The sequence below is a fragment of the Ostrinia nubilalis genome, chromosome 1 (genome assembly GCF_963855985.1).
Source record: "Ostrinia nubilalis chromosome 1, ilOstNubi1.1, whole genome shotgun sequence".
NCBI lineage: Eukaryota > Metazoa > Arthropoda > Insecta > Lepidoptera > Crambidae > Ostrinia > Ostrinia nubilalis.
Genome location: NC_087088.1, coordinates 14,500,464 through 14,519,268, shown reverse-complemented (window position 1 = coordinate 14,519,268; position 18,805 = coordinate 14,500,464). Strand labels below are relative to the sequence as shown.

General features: G+C 39.1%; 2 protein-coding genes across 7 annotated transcripts in view; one reads left to right on the top strand and one right to left on the bottom strand.

Annotated features, from left to right (window-relative positions):
- The window catches only part of LOC135073771 (solute carrier family 12 member 6), a 419,228-nt gene that overhangs the window by 48,082 nt on the left and 352,341 nt on the right, over positions 1 to 18,805 (top strand). The window lies entirely within an intron of this gene.
- Positions 14,024 to 15,468, bottom strand: LOC135076194 (uncharacterized). 5 transcript variants are annotated; one of them, XR_010258209.1, is made up of 4 exons: positions 15,368 to 15,468; positions 15,051 to 15,169; positions 14,524 to 14,627; positions 14,024 to 14,294 (listed from the first exon to the last, which is right to left on the bottom strand). XR_010258209.1 is itself a non-coding variant. In XM_063970673.1 (4 exons), exons 1-4 carry the CDS (start codon positions 15,374 to 15,376, stop codon positions 14,033 to 14,035), a joined length of 426 nt encoding a protein of 141 aa, XP_063826743.1. In that variant the 5' UTR covers positions 15,377 to 15,468; the 3' UTR covers positions 14,024 to 14,032. The 5 variants fall into 5 exon arrangements, 1 of the variants encoding a protein (XP_063826743.1); XR_010258208.1 differs by having other exon boundaries at positions 14,524 to 14,600; XR_010258206.1 differs by having other exon boundaries at positions 14,524 to 14,774; positions 15,092 to 15,169.

Genomic DNA, 18,805 nt, shown 5'->3' with positions numbered 1-18,805 from the left:
CAAATGACGATACGTACATGGTTTTGCATAGTCATCGACATAGGCTTTTACATGACAATATTGGTCTGGGAAGATACAGCTTTGCGTCAATAAAATTGAGTTACGAGCAGCTATTTTCGAAGGTCAAAGCACGATATACTCGTAACATGGTTGCTACGCTGAATTTAGTACATTTCAACAGTTGCCTAAGGTTTGACCTTGTCCTATTCTTGGCCTTGAATTAATTGAGTCAAAGCAGTAAAGGGCACATATCTGTTAAACATTAAAAAATAAATATCTACAGATAGTTCTACACTCATCTGCGTAAAAAGCTTAAAAAATAATCACTCAAAAGAAGAGAAAGTCAAACTATCAATAGAATCTGTTACTTGGATTAGTTTAGCCAGTCTAGATTTTAGTGGGTCGCGAAGTAGGTACGAAGTAGTGTATTAGTGTTTATTCTGTACAATTTTACTAGACTTGTTTTGTTTCTTCCGTCACGAGACGACGCGCGACGCCCTCCTATAATAATATTTTTTATTTATTTTCCAATTGTATGCACATAAAACAGTGTACATAGGGCGGACTTAATATCCATACATGTCATATGGGCCATAAATATCTATTCAATTAATAGATAAGTGATTATTTGTAACTAGCTTTCCGCCCGCGGCTTCGCCCGCGTGGAATTTTGTCTGTCACAGAAAAACTTTATCGCGCGCGTCCCTGTTTCAAAAACCGGGATAAAAACTATCCTATGTTCTTTCCCGGGACTCAAACTATCTCTATGCCAAATTTCATCAAAATCGGTTGCGAGGTTTAAGCGGGAAAGCGTAACAGACAGACAGACAGACAGACAGACAGAGTTACTTCCGCATTTATAATATTACTAGCTTTCCGCCCGCGGCTTCGCCCGCGTGGAATTTTGTCTGTCACAGAAAAACTTTATCGCGCGCGTCCCTGTTTCAAAAACCGGGATAAAAACTATCCTATGTTCTTTCCCGGGACTCAAACTATCTCTATGCCAAATTTCATCAAAATCGGTTGCGAGGTTTAAGCGGGAAAGCGTAACAGACAGACAGACAGACAGACAGACAGACAGACAGACAGACAGACAGACAGACAGAGTTACTTTCGCATTTATAATATTAGTTGGGATTAGTTGGGATATATATATATAATATATATAGTTGGGATGGATATAAAAGTATCAAATTGTCCTATGTATATGAAGCGGGTCTTGCGTCTAGTTATCTGCCTAGATAAGTAGGAGTTTAATTTAGTGCCAGTAGATAAGACCGCCTGTTCCTCTGCGGTTGAAAAAAATCCCTGTGAAGCTTGCCTTACCTTCGGGTTAATCACACTACAGGAATATTCCCACCTCTCGTTCCCACCGCTGCAAATCCTGTGTAGCCAGGATCTACAGCTTGACCACCAATAAAAACGCAACCAGTGTAGGTAAAGTTCGTCCCGGGAAAAAGTTAAACTGTCGTTGGACCCGCACTTAAATTAATCAGAAGACCATAGGAATAGTTCGAGTAAAGCCGGGTCCTGACGGGTGTAATGTGTAATGTAATTCACCGTGTAATGTAACACGAATTCTACGTGTGGACGGCACTACGAGCATTACATGTAACGTGCTGCCCATACTACATATTTGCATTACATTACACGATACATTCCATTACGCGTTACACCCGTCTGGACCCGGCTTTACAGTTCGAAGCTCGGTCACTAGTATACATATAACATAACATTCGTTCGTTCGTTTCAGCCGAAAGTCGTCCACTGCTGGACAAAGGCCTCCCCCAAGGATTTCCACAAAGACCGGTCTTGGGCCGCTCGCATCCAGGCACCTCCCGCGACCTTCACCAGATCGTCGGTCCACCTAGTGGGAGGCCTGCCCACGCTACGTCTTCCGGCTCGCGGTCGCCACTCAAGAACTTTCCTGCCCCAGTGGCCATCAGCTCTTTGAGCTATGTGCCCCGCCCACTGCCACTTGATTTTAGCGATTCTACATAATATTCAGACCACGCAATATTATTTGACGTACGTAACTCTACGTTATTCATTCAAACGTTTCAGTCACGTGAGCTATGTTTAATCTAAAGTAACGGATGGGCGTACGTTCTTTTGCCAAAACGTGCCCAAGATTTTTACGAAAAGAAAAGTGTTTTTCTCCCTCAATAACACAACCGTGAATTATTAAGAAGGTGGATTCTAACGTTCTGCAATAGGATCGAGTATTTTCTGGGACGTTTAAAATAAATAAAGCATTTATGTAATGATGTTACTTGTTACCTGCAACCGGCGAACATTGATAAATATTATTTACTAAGTTTTGCCCGCGGCTTCACCCGCGTGAAATTAAGTTTTTTTTTTTTTTTTATTTGTGTTGAGCGGCTATTCTAGTTCAATAAAGTCCTAGTATCACTGCGACCGTTATCGGTCTATTGTGATCGCCGCTGTTTTCCTTACAGTTCGCCTCCGAGTCCTGCATCCATTAGGAAGTGCAGTATCTTTTGGGGGGCGATATGTTTTACATCTTGTGGGCTTAGGATGTGTTTGCCCAGGTGTAAGCTCCGCTTGCGCATCAGAGGTCCGCAGTCCGTGAGAATGTGTAGTGGCGTTTCATCTGCCTCTTGGCACATCCTGCACGTTCTTGTTTCGGACAGTCCCATAGTGGACAAGTGCTTGTTTAAGCTGCAGTGTCCAGTGAGGGCTCGAACTAAGATGCGCATTTTGGTCCTACTCAGTCCTATGATCTGCTTAGAGCTTTTTCGATCATAGGCTTTTATGAGAGCTTTGGAATGAGTTAATCCTGGCGTGTCTGACCATGCCATAAAGGATTTGTTTAAATAGATGTTCTCCAGGGTCATTCGAGCGAGACTTTTGGGAACACCACAAAAGGGTTCTGGACCATATTGTGTTCCCTCCGCTCCCGCTCTGGCTAGTTCGTCGGCATTTTCATTGCCCTCGATTCCCGCATGACCTGGAACCCATCTCAGCGTTACTCTGTTCCGTTCTCCTAGAGTATTTAGTCGACTCGTGCAGTTTTCTACCAACTTTGAGGTGATTAAGTTGGAGTTTAAGGCCAGCAGCGCGGCCTGACTGTCTGAGTTAATGTAAATTATGTGGTTGGCATAATTTTTTCGCAGGTTAGCTTCCGCACATTCAATAATGGCGTAGACTTCTGCCTGAAAGATAGAGGCAAATTTGCCCAGGCTTTGAGATAGCCTAAGCTTCGGCTGCTCTCCATACACGCCAAAGCCTACGTTAGGGCCCATTTTTGACCCATCAGTAAACCATATAAGGCTGCCCTTCTCACAGGTGACTTGCTTGTTCAGCCAGTCCTCCCTGTGTGGTATTTCCACTTTGAAGTTCTTTTGGAAGCTACAACTTGGAACCATGATGTCAGAAGTCATGCAAAGAGTAGGTGTGCTCTTTATAGCCTCCAGTAATGTTCTCATTATCTGGGATATGCAATGGAAGCCCCCCTGAGCGTCTATCCTGTAGGCACTTGCCTCCGCCTCCTTAGCAATGTGCATACTTAGGGGCGTTAGGCACAGTAGTGCGTTCAGGGCCGCCCCAGGTGCGGTTGACATTGCCCCAGTTGCCATGAGACAGGCAAGCCTTTGCAGACTACCTAGTTTATCTGTTACTGTCTTTTGGCTGGTTTTGTGATACCACACTACAGAGGCGTACGATATAGTCGGCCTCACGATAGTGGTATACAGCCATAAGACAGATCGGGGATTCAAGCCCCAATTGTTGCCCATCATGCGGCTACAGGAGCCTAAGGCAATTTTTGCCTTTTGTATGATGTTATTAAGGTGAGTATTCCATGTAAGTTTCTGGTCGATAGTGACGCCCAGATATTTGACTTCCGTGGAAAACTCGATCTCTTTTCCATTTAGAGAGGGTTTGACTAGTTTGTTCAACTGTCTACGCCTGGTAAATGGAATAATGACAGTTTTATCAGCGTTAACTGATAAACTGTTTCTTTTGCACCACCCACCTATGGTGTTTAGCGCTCTTTGCATTATGGAAGATATTGTACTTTGGCAGAAGCCCCTTACTATGACAACAAGGTCGTCAGCGTACCCTTGAGTGTCAATGTTGAGGTCGGCCATTTTATACAGAAATTTAGTTTGTCACAGATCATCATAAATTATAGCCTATATTATGTTATTCTGGGTTATAAACAATAATACTTGTTTGGAATGTTTAACTACCTAGCTCGCATTAATACTTATGACTATAATTTGTATATTTTAAAGACTGTAAAACCTTGAAAAGGAGGCTGACAATAGTGACTGAGTTTCTTGCGCTGCTTCTTCTCAGCACTGGCCCATTTATTGTCCCGAAGCAGTGGTAGGGTTAATATTGGGACGTGTAAAAGCGCTTTTTTAAAGCCTATTTGCAAAAATAAATGAATTTTATGAATTTTAATTTACTGTAAAGTTTTTGGGTGAAAGAAGTAACAAACATCCAGATATCCATACAATACTTTCACATTTATAATATTAGTAAGATTATACTAGTTAGCTTATTATAAATTACTCGCTATTGCGATATTCTTTACTTGTATAAATTCATTATCATTATAGTGTATTTTACAAAGCGTTGAAATATCCAGTATTTAGCACTATACCTACGTATTGCGATTTTTCCAATTTCAAAAATAACGAAATCTGCCGCCCAGCACTTAAAACTTGCCGCCCTAGGCTTCAGCCTACTCAGCCTGCTGGTAAATTTTATCCGCCACTGGCCACAGGACGTCCACTGGCTGAAATGATGATAGTGATTTTCTAGATAGTGGCGTAGGGGCCATCTTTGAAGCTAAATAATGTGTGGATTTTAAACATTCGCGTTCCATTTCAACTAAAATAGAAAGACACGGGTCATAGACGTGACATCATTAATTTATGAATGAGTTACATTATGTACTCACGGCTTGACGAATTGCTATGATAACGTGTGGAGCCGGCTTTAAAATAAAAAATACAGTCTGATGAATTCAACAATAGTTTGGATGTTTCAAAACATTCCACGATAAGTCAGTCGTTTAACTCCTATGAGCTTAGCGTTGGCAATGTTACTGCTATGTGTGTGCCCGGCCCCTGCCCGCCAGGAGCAATCCAATTAGGGGATTAGCAAACAGTAAAGTGGGTGAAGTGAGGCGTCAACAACGCAGTGGACACAGCAGATTTGCATTTTGATTCCAACAGTGCCGATCGTCAATATAGCTTGCGTAACTTTGTGTAGGTAACATAATTAATCCCATCAAAAACAATACTTGTCAAAAAAACCAAGTCTCGCAACTCAGTTGTTCTACGGTAAAAAGTTGTGAGATCCATGTAATACCAAGTCCAGGCCAGGAAATCTTTAACGTTTTACATAAATTATTGACTTGGCCATCGCACTAAATAATTTAATTTACACGTGTTTTCATGCGATGGCCAAGTCAATATATTTATGTAAAACGTTAAAGATTTCCTGGCCTGGACTTGGTATTACATGGATCTCACAACTTTTTACCGTAGAACAACTGAGTTGCGAGACTTGGTTTTTTTGACAAGTATTGTTTTTGATGGGATCTCATTTCTTTTTGTATTTTGTAGACAGCAGTTATGTATCTAGAAAACTGGACCGAAATTGAAAAATTTCACTCGACTTGGCGGTTGCACTACCGTGCCCCAAATATTTTAGTTTTTCCTTGATTCATACACCAAACACTACTTATATTCCAAATTTGAAGCTTCTAGGTCTGCTAGAAGTGCCTTAGAATTTTGATGATCGGTGAGTCAGTCAGTGAGTCAGTGAGTCAGTGAGTCAGTGAGTGACAAAATTAAGTAACTTTGACCCGTTATAATTCTTAAACTACTGGTTCAAATTGAATGAAATTTTAAATATACCGTGTCTTTACAATGCCTGCATAGCTAATGAAAATTCAGCCTTCTACTTTTATCCACAACGAAGTTACAGGCGGTCGAAAATGGCCTGAATTGCTTCGAGAAAAGGATGGTACGGCCGTGCCGCTTTTTTGCTCGACTTGGTGGGGGCACTGCCGTGCCCCCAGATTCATGAGCTACTTTGCTGAAATGTCGTTTGAAACTCAAAATGCATTGTGGTCGAAAATTGCCATTCAGTAAGCATGAAAATGCCAAAAAGTTATATTTTAAAGTTTCCAATTAAAATAGCCTATTTTTCTTCTCCTTTTTCGTTTTTTATAGCAAATAAGGTCTTCAAATCTGCTATGACCTCTTTTCAAAAACCTTTTTCTTACTATGAACCTCCTCCAGTTGTTTTTTGTAAAGACTTTCTCCTCGTGGCCCTGGTACAACAGGACCCCCGGCCCGCCGTGCGGGTTACGGTCTGCTTCATGCCGCTGCTGAGTCAGCTCTGCTGATCAGAGAAGTACCAAGAGCGGCCCTCCACAGAATGAACCCAGGCAAACGCCCCGCCTGCCCCCGCCTGTGGGGGTTTTTAAAGATGTCCCTGCATCATGGCCCGGACAAATGCCTCGACGGCCCCCGGCCCACTCAATTGTGGCTTACGGGTTGCCCGACAGGCCCGCCGAGCTGACGAAACCTGTCGGCAAGTGAGAAGTTAGCCGCCCGCGTGAACCGACCACGCGGACGTTGCCCAGGGTGCACCACGAGGAGGTCCCTCACCATCGCACCCCACGAGTTGCACCACCTTAATTTGATCGTAACTATGACGTTAACCGATGTTTTTTGTATGGAGTTTGACAGATTTTTGACGTTTGTCAATGTTTAAGTAAAATGGTGCCTTAGCCTCAGTTGCACCACCATAACTTACACCGTAACTATGTATTACTTTAACCGGTGTTATTGTACGAAGTTTAATAGATTATTTACATTTTTTTAGGTAAACTAAGTTTAATTAAACTCATTTAACGGTAAAATCCGCTATAACACAGAAATCAAGAACCATTAATCTAGCTAGATAGTTACAATAAGGCTTTAACAAAAGACTGTCAAACTTCGTACAGAAACACCGATTAAAGTTATTAATACGGTTAAAGTTAATCTGAGGCCAGATGTTTTTGGACTAGGTGTGTTTCCGTTTGTCTGAGTACCTACTGAAATTAAGACATATAAATGGGTCTACGAAACTAACTACGAATGAAAAAAGTAAAGAAGCGTTCAAGATGTTGCTGGCTACCACGGTACTGCAGCGCGTCAGGCATGTTTGCCGAAGCACATACTGATGGCTTCCATGCCATCCTTCGAAAAAGGGCAGCCTCTACGTTGAGCCACAAAATATAACAGAAGGTAAACTCATGTATGTACCTCGCTTTGCATACCTCTCTCGCTCGCACGCTCGGCCGTGCGCCAGGGTTGTCTTGTCATGTGTTGTGTTTATTTCGTTATGATAGAAAAATGTTACTCTTAATACTATGCAAGAAAGACAATAACAGATATCCACGTATACTTATTTATATTTAGTACGTTATTATAGTAATAGTTTGCAAACAAATACACGAGAAGGAAGTAGTATTTAGTTGAGTGGTTGACACTATTATCCAACTAATATTATAAATGCGAAAGTTTGGATGTCTGGATGTTTGTTGCTCTTTCACGCAAAAACTACTGAACGGATTTTGATGTAACTTTACAGTATTATTGTTTATAACCCTGAATAACATATAAGCTACAATTTATGACGATCTGTGACAAACTAAATTTCACGCGGGTGAAGCCGCGGGCAAAAGATAGTTATCCAATAATTCCTAAAACCTCTCTAAAACAATTCGATATTCCTAATAATTGAGTTGGCTTTCAATTTCAATTGAAATTCAAATAAATAACTTACTTACCTCCCCGAATCAACTGGTAATTTAAAAAATGAAAATTCGGTATTTAATGATGAGTTTAAGCAACCAAATACCGAACACTTTTTCTGTTCACTCATTTTCGTCAATTTCGCAAAACAAAATAATATCACAGGCGGTTGACCGGCGCGTGACTCAAGCGAACCACAGCGAACGTGTGGCGAACGTCTGTCGCGCCACGTCGCGCTCGCATTCGTCCAAGACAGTCTTGCTAGGAGCGGTGTCTATGTGTGCGTGGCTCGAGCGCGTTTAGTATGGAGTTTGTCTTCTGTTATATTTTGTGGTTATGCGAACTATTGAAATACAAATAAATACCTTACTTACCTCCCGGAATCAACTGATAGTTTCAAAAACGAAAATTTAGTTTTTAATGTTGAGTTAAAGCAACCGTCTACTTAACAAATGTTATAATACCCCTTTTTTGTTGTTCACTAATTTTCGCATAAACAAAATAATTTTACGAACGCGTGAGCAGCGTCACTCAAGCGAACGCAGTCGCGCCTCGCATTCGTCCAAGACAGTCTTGATAACGCGTACGTGAGCGGTGTCTATGTGTGCGTGGCTCGAGCGCGCTTAGTATGGAGTTTACCTTCTGTTATATTTTGTGGTTGAGCCATGTGCGTGGCTCCAGCGACATTCTGCGCGTTGTAGCTAGTCGAGTAGACTGTCCATTTATCACACAGTGGGTTCGGCTGCATGTGTAAAATTTGATAGTTTTTATTTTTATGAAGTAGGCTGACTGTTTCTGGCTTTTAAATATTTTCTCTTTAATGTGTGGATTTTTAATATCTGAAATAAATTAGTATTTATTTATTTATTACTAGCGGCCGCCCGCGACTTTGTACGCGTGGATCCCGTTTTACCGCCTGCATCTATCTTATGCAGTTTAGATTTTTTCATACAAATGTTTTTTCCCGCTAACTCCCGTTCCCGAGGGAATTTCGCAATATCCTGTTGTAACTAAGCTTTTAGTTTACTAAGGGACCTGCATGCCAAATTTCAAGCGTCTAACTTAACCGGTTAAGATTTTTCATACAAAAGGATTTTCCAGGTAATTCCCATTCCCGTGGGAATTTCGGGAATTCCTTTCTTAGTGCACCTCTACGGTACCTAAGATACGTCCCTTCTAAATTTCAAGTGCCTACGTTTAGCCGTTTAGGCTGTGCGTTGATATTATGTCAGTGAGTCAGTCATACAAAAGGATTTTCCCGCTAATTCCTGCTCCCGTGGGAATTTTGCAATATCCTGTTGTAACTGAGCTTTAAGTTTACTAAGGTGCATGTCAAATTTCATGTAGCTAACTTACGCGGTTTAGATTTTTTCATACAAATGTTTTTTCCCGCTAACTCCCGTTCCCGTGGGAACTCATCAATATCCTGTTGCAACTAAGCTTTAAATTTACAAAGATACCTGCATGCCAAATTTCAAGCGTCTATCTTACGCGGTTTAGATTTTTTCGTACAAATATTTTTTCCCGCTAACTCCCGTTCCCGTAGGAATTTTGCAATATCCTGTTGTAACTAAGCTTTAAATTTACTAAGGTACCTGCATGCCAAATTTCAAGCGTCTGACTTAAGCGGTTTAGATTTTTCATACAAAAGGATTTGCCCGCTAATTCCCCTTCCCGTGGGAATTTCGGGAATTCCTTGTTGTAACTAGGGGTTGCAATCGAATATTCGAATATTCGAATATTCGAATTTAGATTCCAAATTTAATATTCGAATAGTAAATTAACATGTATTCGAATATTCGAATATTAAAAAAATAAACAGAAAAGATAGAACGAAGACAACTTAGTGTTTGCAAATGTGGTCGGAGGCATCAAATACATATCACCAACTAAAAGAACTAGTCATTGATGCTTCCGACTTCATTGGTGAACACTAAGTTGTCTTGCGAAACCAAGGTTCCAAATTACCTGAAAGAGACAACTATTAAGCAAAGTCAGCTAACGATGCTGAAGACGGCGGACGGTAACGTCAACAAAAGCCGAGGTTCTGGGTGAGATCGAAAAGATTTATGGACAGCTACATACCTCCAAACCTGTTAATAACTCCGCAACAGATGCAAGAGCTAGGTTAACGCGACACTATACCAAAGACATCCCGTATATCAGCCTATACGAGATTGATTAGGAAGGCTCTCAAACAGCTAAGGAACAGCAAGGCACCGAGTGATGACGGAATAACCTGGGAGCTTCTGAACGCGGGTGGAACACCGACACTCGTTCCGTCTTACTCTAAGGAACAACGCCAGAGGCATGGGATAGAAGTGTGGTGATGCTTTTCTTAGACTATGAGAAGGCCTTTGATTCGATCGATACTTAGGCAGTGCTGCAGTCTCTTTAGCGGTGCCGTATTGATTATCGGTATATCGAGATGCTGAAATGCCTGTACAGAAACGCTACCATGTCGAGCCGAGTACAGGAGCAGAGCACGAGGGCGATTCCTCTGCAGCGAGGCGTGAGGCAGAGAGATGTTACATCTCCGAAACCATTGACCGCTGCATTGGAAGACGCTTTCAAGCTCTTTGAATGGAAAGGATTAGGCATAATTACCTTTCAATAGCGAATACATCACTCAGCTTCGGTTTGCTGACGATATTGTGGTCATGGCAGAATCGCTTGAAGACCTCGGCACAATACTCGAAGACCTTAATCGAGTCTCTCAACAGGCAGGCCTTCGGATGAACATGGACAAAACGAAGCTTAGGTCTAACGTTCATGTTTCGGTTGGAGCTCGATTCTCGAGACTGTTGTGCTGTGTTGACAAGTATGTCTTCCTCTGACAAACGATTCGGCTAGGTAGATTAAATTTCGAGAAAAAGGTAAATCGTCGAATCCAACTCGGCTGGGCAGCGTTCGGGAAACTATACAACATCTTTTCGTCCAAATACCTCAGTGCCTAAAGACGAAATTCTTCAATCAGTGTGTTACCAGTGATGGCACACGGCTCGGAAACGTGGCCTCTTACAATAGGCTTTATAAAAAAGCTCAAAATTGCACAGCGTGCTATGGGGAGGGCTATGCTCAGTGTTTCTTTACGAGATTGAATCAGAAATGAGGAGATCCGTAAACGAACTAAAGTCGCTGACATAGCCCGACGGATTAGCAAGCTGAAGTGGCAATAGGCAGATCACATAGTACGCTGCCAATGGGGCAGCAAGATTCTGAAGTGGAGGCCACATACCAAAAAGCGCAGCGTGAGACGTCCACCCACAAAGGTGGACCGAAGACCTCATATAGGTAGCGGGAAGGCGCTGGATACAGGCCGCTGCCAACCAGTCATTATGGAAGTCATTGGGAGAGGCCTATGTTCAGCAGTGGACTTCCTATGGCTGAAATGATGATGATGATGAGAATTTTATAACTGTTTTAAAAACTATATTGTTAAATAGTTAAAACATAGTTCCTAAAGCAATAAAACCAGCAATAAAACATTGATAATTTAAGTACTTTTTATTTTTTTTGAAAGTATTCGAATATTCGAATAATATTCGAATATCACTGAAAAAATATTCGAATATTCGAAATAGAAAACTATCGAATATTTGCAATCTCTAGTTGTAACTAAGCTTTAAGTTTACTAAGATACCTACGTACCAAATTTCAAGCGTCTAACTTAAGCGGTTTAGATTTTCCCGCTGATTACCGTTCTCGTGGGAATTCCTAAGTATACTATAACCTGCCCAGTAGGGTGGAGCGAAAAATTTTTTTTTACATTTGCGTTTGTGAATACCTCGTAAAAGTTGCATCTTGTTGCAACGGTTAAGAGAAAAATAAATAAAAAAATATTGCGACCATTTTTTAGCCCTCTACTGGCTTTTGAATATTTCATAAAAATGAAAAAATAGGACTTTATTGCAAAAATCATAAATTACATTAGAATAGGTTTTATTTGATACATAACATATTTTTGTAACTTTAAATATAATATATATCGTAAAAAATAATTGTAAATCATTATAAGCTTGTCATAAACTTAAAACAATACATTATTAAAAGCGCCGATTATAAGCAAAACTCACCGTCAGCGCGTAACTTCGCAACTTGAACTGTTGACATCAGAATCAGTCCAGTTACCTATTTTCTTCTTTCTATCTTTTTCTTATGTCTTTATCTTTAGTTGACTGATATGAATCAAGTAGATAGTTCGTAATTGCGTTGTCTAATTTTATTCTTCCAAAGTCAAAATAAAATCGAAATTAGTCACTCGTAGGGACCTACTTTAGGATCTTCTTATTTGTTTTGTACCTTAATTAGTGTTACCACTGACACCTGTTTTTTTTTTTAAATTAGATAGAGTAATTCAAGAGGAAGATTTTTAAGTATAATACATTATGTTGTACCTACCTATGCGAAGCAGGGGCGAGTCGCTAATCGGAAATAATAAAAAATGTAAACAGCCCGTTGTATTTCTCAAATTTTAGTCGAAACTAAGAGGAAAACTTCTTAGCCTGTTGTTATGTTATGATACAACGAATGAAACAATTGTTAAAGTGTTGTTCTAATAAGTATTCACATTTCATTCGCTTTCCATATAAACCAAAAAAATCAGATAACTTTAACGTAAACTACAGCAATGTAAAAAATGCATACAAGAACTATTAGATAGTTTTCTTATAAATCTAGTAATTTAAGCACTTGTAATTGTCCAAAAGATGAGAAATAACATTATTAGAAAGAGCATTTTCACTAGATCAGAAAAATTTAGAAAAATAGCAACAGGAAGTTTAAATCAGATCAAGCAAAGCAAGACTGAAATTGATTACATTATTAAAGTCTTTGTAATCAAATGTTAAGAAAATTACTTTAATTAATTAAACGAGTTAAGTATCTTTGAATACACGTTTTTTGCACACCCTAAGCATCTTTTATTAGCTTTGATGTACTATGAAAAACAATTATGTACCTATATCAGAGAGCTTGAGACAAATAATGGCAGCAAGAAAAGACAACAAAGTACCAGGAGTATTAGAGCATTCAAAAATCGGAAGTTAACCTTTCATTGATATGAATTAATTTTAAAATAGTGAATGTTTCTAAAGCAAAAGATGGATTTGGAAACAACTGAACGAGCAATATGATGGCATCTTTCAATACCAATTGAATTGCAATGTTCTAAATAAAAATTAAGAAAAATCGAAATTTTGTGATTTTTCCATACATTTTTTAATTATTTCTAATAGTGTTTTTTCGAATAAAACTTTTTAATTCACAAAATTTATTTTTTATTTACAAAACACAATTAAATTAATTCTATTTTCAATGTTCTGTTTAATAATAGGCAGATTTTAGAAAATTGCCATACCTACAATAAAAAATAATTAAATTAAAACGCCGGTAGAGGGCTAAAAAATGCATTTTAAAAATAAAATAAAAATATCGTTGTTATTATCTTGCTCTCATGCAACTTTTAGCAGGTATTCAAGTTCGTTTACGTAACTTTTTTTTTTGACCATACAATGACGCTCCACCCTACTGCCCAGGAGTATGAAGAATAATTGTACCAAGTTTCGTTAAACTCCGTCGAGTAGTTTTTGTTTCTATAAGGGACATACAGACAGACAGACAGACATAAATTTTACTGATTGCATTTTTGGCATCGGTATCGATCACTAATCACCCCCTGATAGTTATTTTGAAAATATATTTCATGTAGAGAATTGACCTCTCTACAGATTTATTATAAGTATAGATAGATTTATTATAAACCCCTAAATTATAAACATAGTTAATTGTTAGCCGTTACATCATTTTTGTTCTGTCAGTAGTTAGTAAGTCTTTATGAGCTCCAACGGTCGAAAATCGAGTTTTCCAGGGTTCCCTACGATATTCTGAAAGTCAAATCATCGATTTTCATTTCAACGTAAGCTATTGTTCGAAGGCACTATTGATTAAATGCGAATTATGAGGTTTTATTATTATCCTCATGTCATGTCTATTTATTATAAATGTAACTCTGTCTGTCTTACTTTCACGCCTAAACCACTGAACCGATTTTGATGAAATTTGGCATATATATAGATAGTTTAAGTCCCGGAAAAGGACATAGGATAGTTTTTGTCCCAGTTTTTGAAACAGGGACGCGCGCGATAAAGTTAGATAAAGGCGAAGCCGCGGGCGGAAAGCTAGTAAAAGAAATAAAACAATAAATATTATAGTAGGTGTCTTTAATTAAAAAAAAACTGCATCTATTTACTGCCAACAAGTTTTGTGACAATACTTTGAAGAAGTCTGATATGATCACCCAAAATTATTGAGCATTCCCTTTTGAGATTAGGTGTATATCCCTTCTTATCTTCAAAATACTGGCGGTAGTAATCCTCAAAATGGGATGATATTTGTACTGCGTCCCAGGAATAAACTAAACCAAATACTTTCAGGTGTTCACCGTCGCTGTCTTCGTTTATGATATAGCCATCAGCTTCATACATGGTGCCGTTTTCGTTGAAGCTGAAAATGAACATTATCACGTTAGGAATGAACAAACACCAAAAGAACATATACATATAAAGTTATCTGTCAAAGCAGTCTTGCATGTTGACAGACAGAAAGACGGACGGTCAACAAAGTGTTCATAAGGTTTTTAAGGGTGTGTATTTTCCATTTGATGTACAGCACCCTAAAAATCGATAAATTCTGCACACAAAATAGCAATTTTGTAAGTAAAGAACATACTCACACAAAATGGTGGGAGGTAGTGTTTGACTCAGTCTCGCGGTAATAATCAATCGTTGCATTTACTTCGTACACATAACACTGTTCACAATAAGACAACGCTCAAAACTGAATTTCCAAATTATGCGAATTAAAAAGCCACTCAGATTTCATTTATACAGTACTGGAGATGTTTTTATGACACACAATATCTGGGTTTGTACTTGACGGCAATACTCGCGCTTTACATTAAAAACTAGCACTACCAATTCCATGCTGTACATACAACACAGCCGAAAAGTAAGCTGTAAGTACTCATGTACTTACTATCTAGTGTCATGGATAAGTAGTTTTTACTAAAGTGTTTTGAGTTTGTGGAGTGTTTTTTAATTCAGGGATCTTGAACATTCAGCTTTTAATGTACAGGTAGCGTCAAATTATTTGTGACACGCAAAGTGGCCAAAAAGTTGACAACACACCCCGATTCCAAGTAACAAAGACGTGTTGCGAATTTTTTGCTACTTTGCGTGTCACGAACTGACTGTACAATACCCTATTTATGTAAATAAAGTTGTTATTGAGCGTTATTTTACTGTGTACGGAAGATGTTCACCCTCTTCATCCTGGGTGTCCTGGGCCACAGACAGGGCAAGTAGACACAGTGGGATTATCTGAAATAGGAAGAAAAAATCACTACAGTGAAAACAATCACATTTGACGTCATGACCTTGGCGTTTAATTCACTTACACTTGAACCATCTTAGCTTTAAAACCAACTTAGCTTTAATAAATAAAATAATACACTTGGGAGGTATCTAATGGTGATTAGGATATTTAAATGCGTAGCTTATTTTTGAAAACTTACTCACCGATTTCATATTTTATTTTTTGAATGTAGCTGTCTGTCGCAAACGAAACGAACAAAATGAGACCTAGCAGTGGTGATCCGGCTTATAAAGTGATGGGTATATATTTATTTTATTAATGATCACACAAAAACATAATAAACTAGTTGTTCCAAAATCTTCCTGTTTCGTTTACAAATAAAATAAAATACACATTCATAAGGCTGTAAGCACACGCGCACGATGCTTTTGATTTATTCTTAATTTTGTCTGTTAACCAGTTCAGATGATCTCCGGCTTCTGAGAACATGCAGAGTCGTTTAATACCATGATGATCATGACAGATGAATCATCAAGACACAGCGGCTCATAAGTTTTCTTGACACCTTAACATGACGAACAGTATATTTTATTGTATCCGCAGCCTATATTCAATTCTCCTTTAGTTGGGTCAAAAAGTCAAGGTCAAAAAATTATGCACCGCGGAAAATTTCATACTTCTACAGTTTTTAAATATGTATGCTGTCGATTGTACCTTAGCTGGTTTTTTATGATTTATACTAGGCGCAGACCACCAGTTGGGCCCGATTTTATTTTGTTTGAAGAATCGGCCAAATGAAATCGGTATAATGTGCGCACTTCCATACATGCCCATACTGATCAACTGCCCGACTAAACAGCTATCGGCCGACGAAAAATCGATGGTCTGCGCCTAGGCTTAAGCTTTTTTTTTCATTCCGTGACTCGTATTGTATCTTGTACTTGACTCTATTGTAATTTTATCGACAACAATAAAGGTGACTTTGCAGCATCGATATTGTTAAATTTAAATAACCTAAAATAAATGCCAATTTGTCTGTTTGTTGCACTTGTTAATATTACATAATTACTATAGTAGCCGCCCGCGACTTCATACGCGTGGATCCCATTTTACCCTCTTGGGGTTGAATTTTGCAAAATCCAGTCTTAGTGAGCACACGTTCTAAATTCCTTTTAGTAATCCCCCATGCAAAATTTGAGACTCCTTCTCCAATAGTGTCTGAGGTTTCGTGATGAATGAGTCAGTCAGTGACCTTTCGTTTTTATACATATAATATAGATTATCTTATTTATTAAATTAGAGTTTGGCAAAGACGAGTGAGTTTCTTCTGCGACTTATTCTCACTACAATCCGATATGTTGTCAGAAAGGAGGGCAAACTATATTTGCCCAGATATGCAGTTGTGTGAGTAAGTGGCGATATTTCGGTCTTCTTGTAAACATCACTTTATAAAATACACGGGTCTAAGCTTAGTCCTTCAACTTGCCTAAAGTTTGGATCCCGAGTAATGGCCGCCATATTTGTCAGTTCCAACGAGTTCTGACGTCACACTTGTTGCCTCTCCAAATGTCTGCGATTCCTGAATAAATGATCCCATCAAAAACAATACTTGTCAAAAAAACCAAGTCTCGCAACTCAGTTGTTCTACGGTAAAAAGTTGTGAGATCCATGTAATACCAAGTCCAGGCCAGGAAATCTTTAACGTTTTACATAAATTATTGACTTGGCCATCGCACTAAATAATTTAATTTACACGTGTTTTCATGCGATGGCCAAGTCAATATATTTATGTAAAGCGTTAAAGATTTCCTGGCCTGGACTTGGTATTACATGGATCTCACAACTTTTTACCGTAGAACAACTGAGTTGCGAGACTTGGTTTTTTTGACAAGTATTGTTTTTGATGGGATCTCATTTCTTTTTGTATTTTGTAGACAGCAGTTATGTATCTAGAAAACTAGACCGAAATTGAAAAATTTTACTCGACTTGGCGGTTGCACTACCGTGCCCCCAAATCTCATTTCTTTTTGTATTTTGTAGACAGCAGTTATGTATCTAGAAAACTGGACCGAAATTGAAAAATTTTACTCGACTTGGCGGTTGCACTACCGTGCCCCCAAATATTTTAGTTTTTCCTTGATTCATACACCAAACACTACTTATATTCCAAATTTGAAGCTTCTAGGTCTGCTAGAAGTGCCTTAGAATTTTGATGATCGGTGAGTCAGTCAGTGAGTCAGTGAGTCAGTGAGTGACAAAATTAAGTAACTTTGACCCGTTATAATTCTTAAACTACTGGTTCAAATTGAATGAAATTTTAAATATACCGTGTCTTTACAATGCCTGCATAGCTAATGAAAATTCAGCCTTCTAGTTTTATCCACAACGAAGTTACAGGCGGTCGAAAATGGCCTGAATTGCTTCGAGAAAAGGATAGTACGGCCGTGCCGCTTTTTTGCTCGACTTGGTGGGGGCACTGCCGTGCCCCCAGATAAACCAAACGAAAATGAAACAGACTTTTGTATTTTCTGAATAAATACTCACAAAATAAGTTTGGTACTACGCTTTTTTGTACTGTTCCGTCTAGTTAGTAGGTGTCCAATCTAATCAACTTTTTAAATGCATAAATAAATCTGTAAAGTAGGTCCGTTTTTTTTTTTTTTTTTATGTGATAGGAGGCAAACGAGCAGACGGATCACCTGATGGTAAGCAATTGCCGTCGCCCATGTACACCCGCAACATCAGTGAAGTCACAAGTGCGCTGCCAACCTTTTAAATCCCATTCCCCCCCAATTGGGCCTCCGGTATCCTCACTCACTCGGCGAAACACAGCGCAAGCGCTGCTTCACGCCGGTTTTTTGTGAGGCCGTGGTATCACTCCGGTCGAGCCGGCCCATTCATGCCGAAGCGTGGCTCTCCCACGGAAAACCTTATATTGTTATCAGAGGACATTGAAAAAGGAATTGGGATGTGATAGTCACTTTTATCTGTCTCTTATACAGGGTGTGGTTTTGTAAAATAACGCCCATCTCAGGAGTGGTACCTAGTATACACGACATTGATGCCAAAAAAAAAATGTTTTTTCTTGTAATTACTTTCATGTGTTCTACCACCCCTGAGATGGGCGTTGTTTTACAAATCACACCCTTTATTTAATTCTCGCCAAAAACTCTAAATTTAGACTTGGAATTTAGCCGAATATCGGTATATTATGTTAAAGATATATGAGTTAGGAACGCAGGCATGTGAACAAAACAATTTGTTTTTCAAGTTCCTATTCTTACCCGCGACTGGGTTAGGTTTTCGGGAGAGGATGGAAATAATTAATACATTCAACATCAAGCCTTCTGCTGGGAGGACTCTTGAACAACTAGTGGCAATACAGAAGAGCCGAAATACTACGTTACGTTACCTTATAGATTTGAAAAACGGTGACCAGTTCGCCTTTTCTATCGTAAGGGATATACCGCTTGTTCCCAACGAGTCACACCCAAACGAGTAACACTGTTCAGTTACTCACTGGGAAAAAAAATCCCATCCATTAAGACTGTTACTCGTTCTTACTGCAAAATTTTGATTTTCAATATGTTTTGTACAGTAACTCAGTCTGTCTGTCTGTCTTGCTTTCACGCCTAAACCAC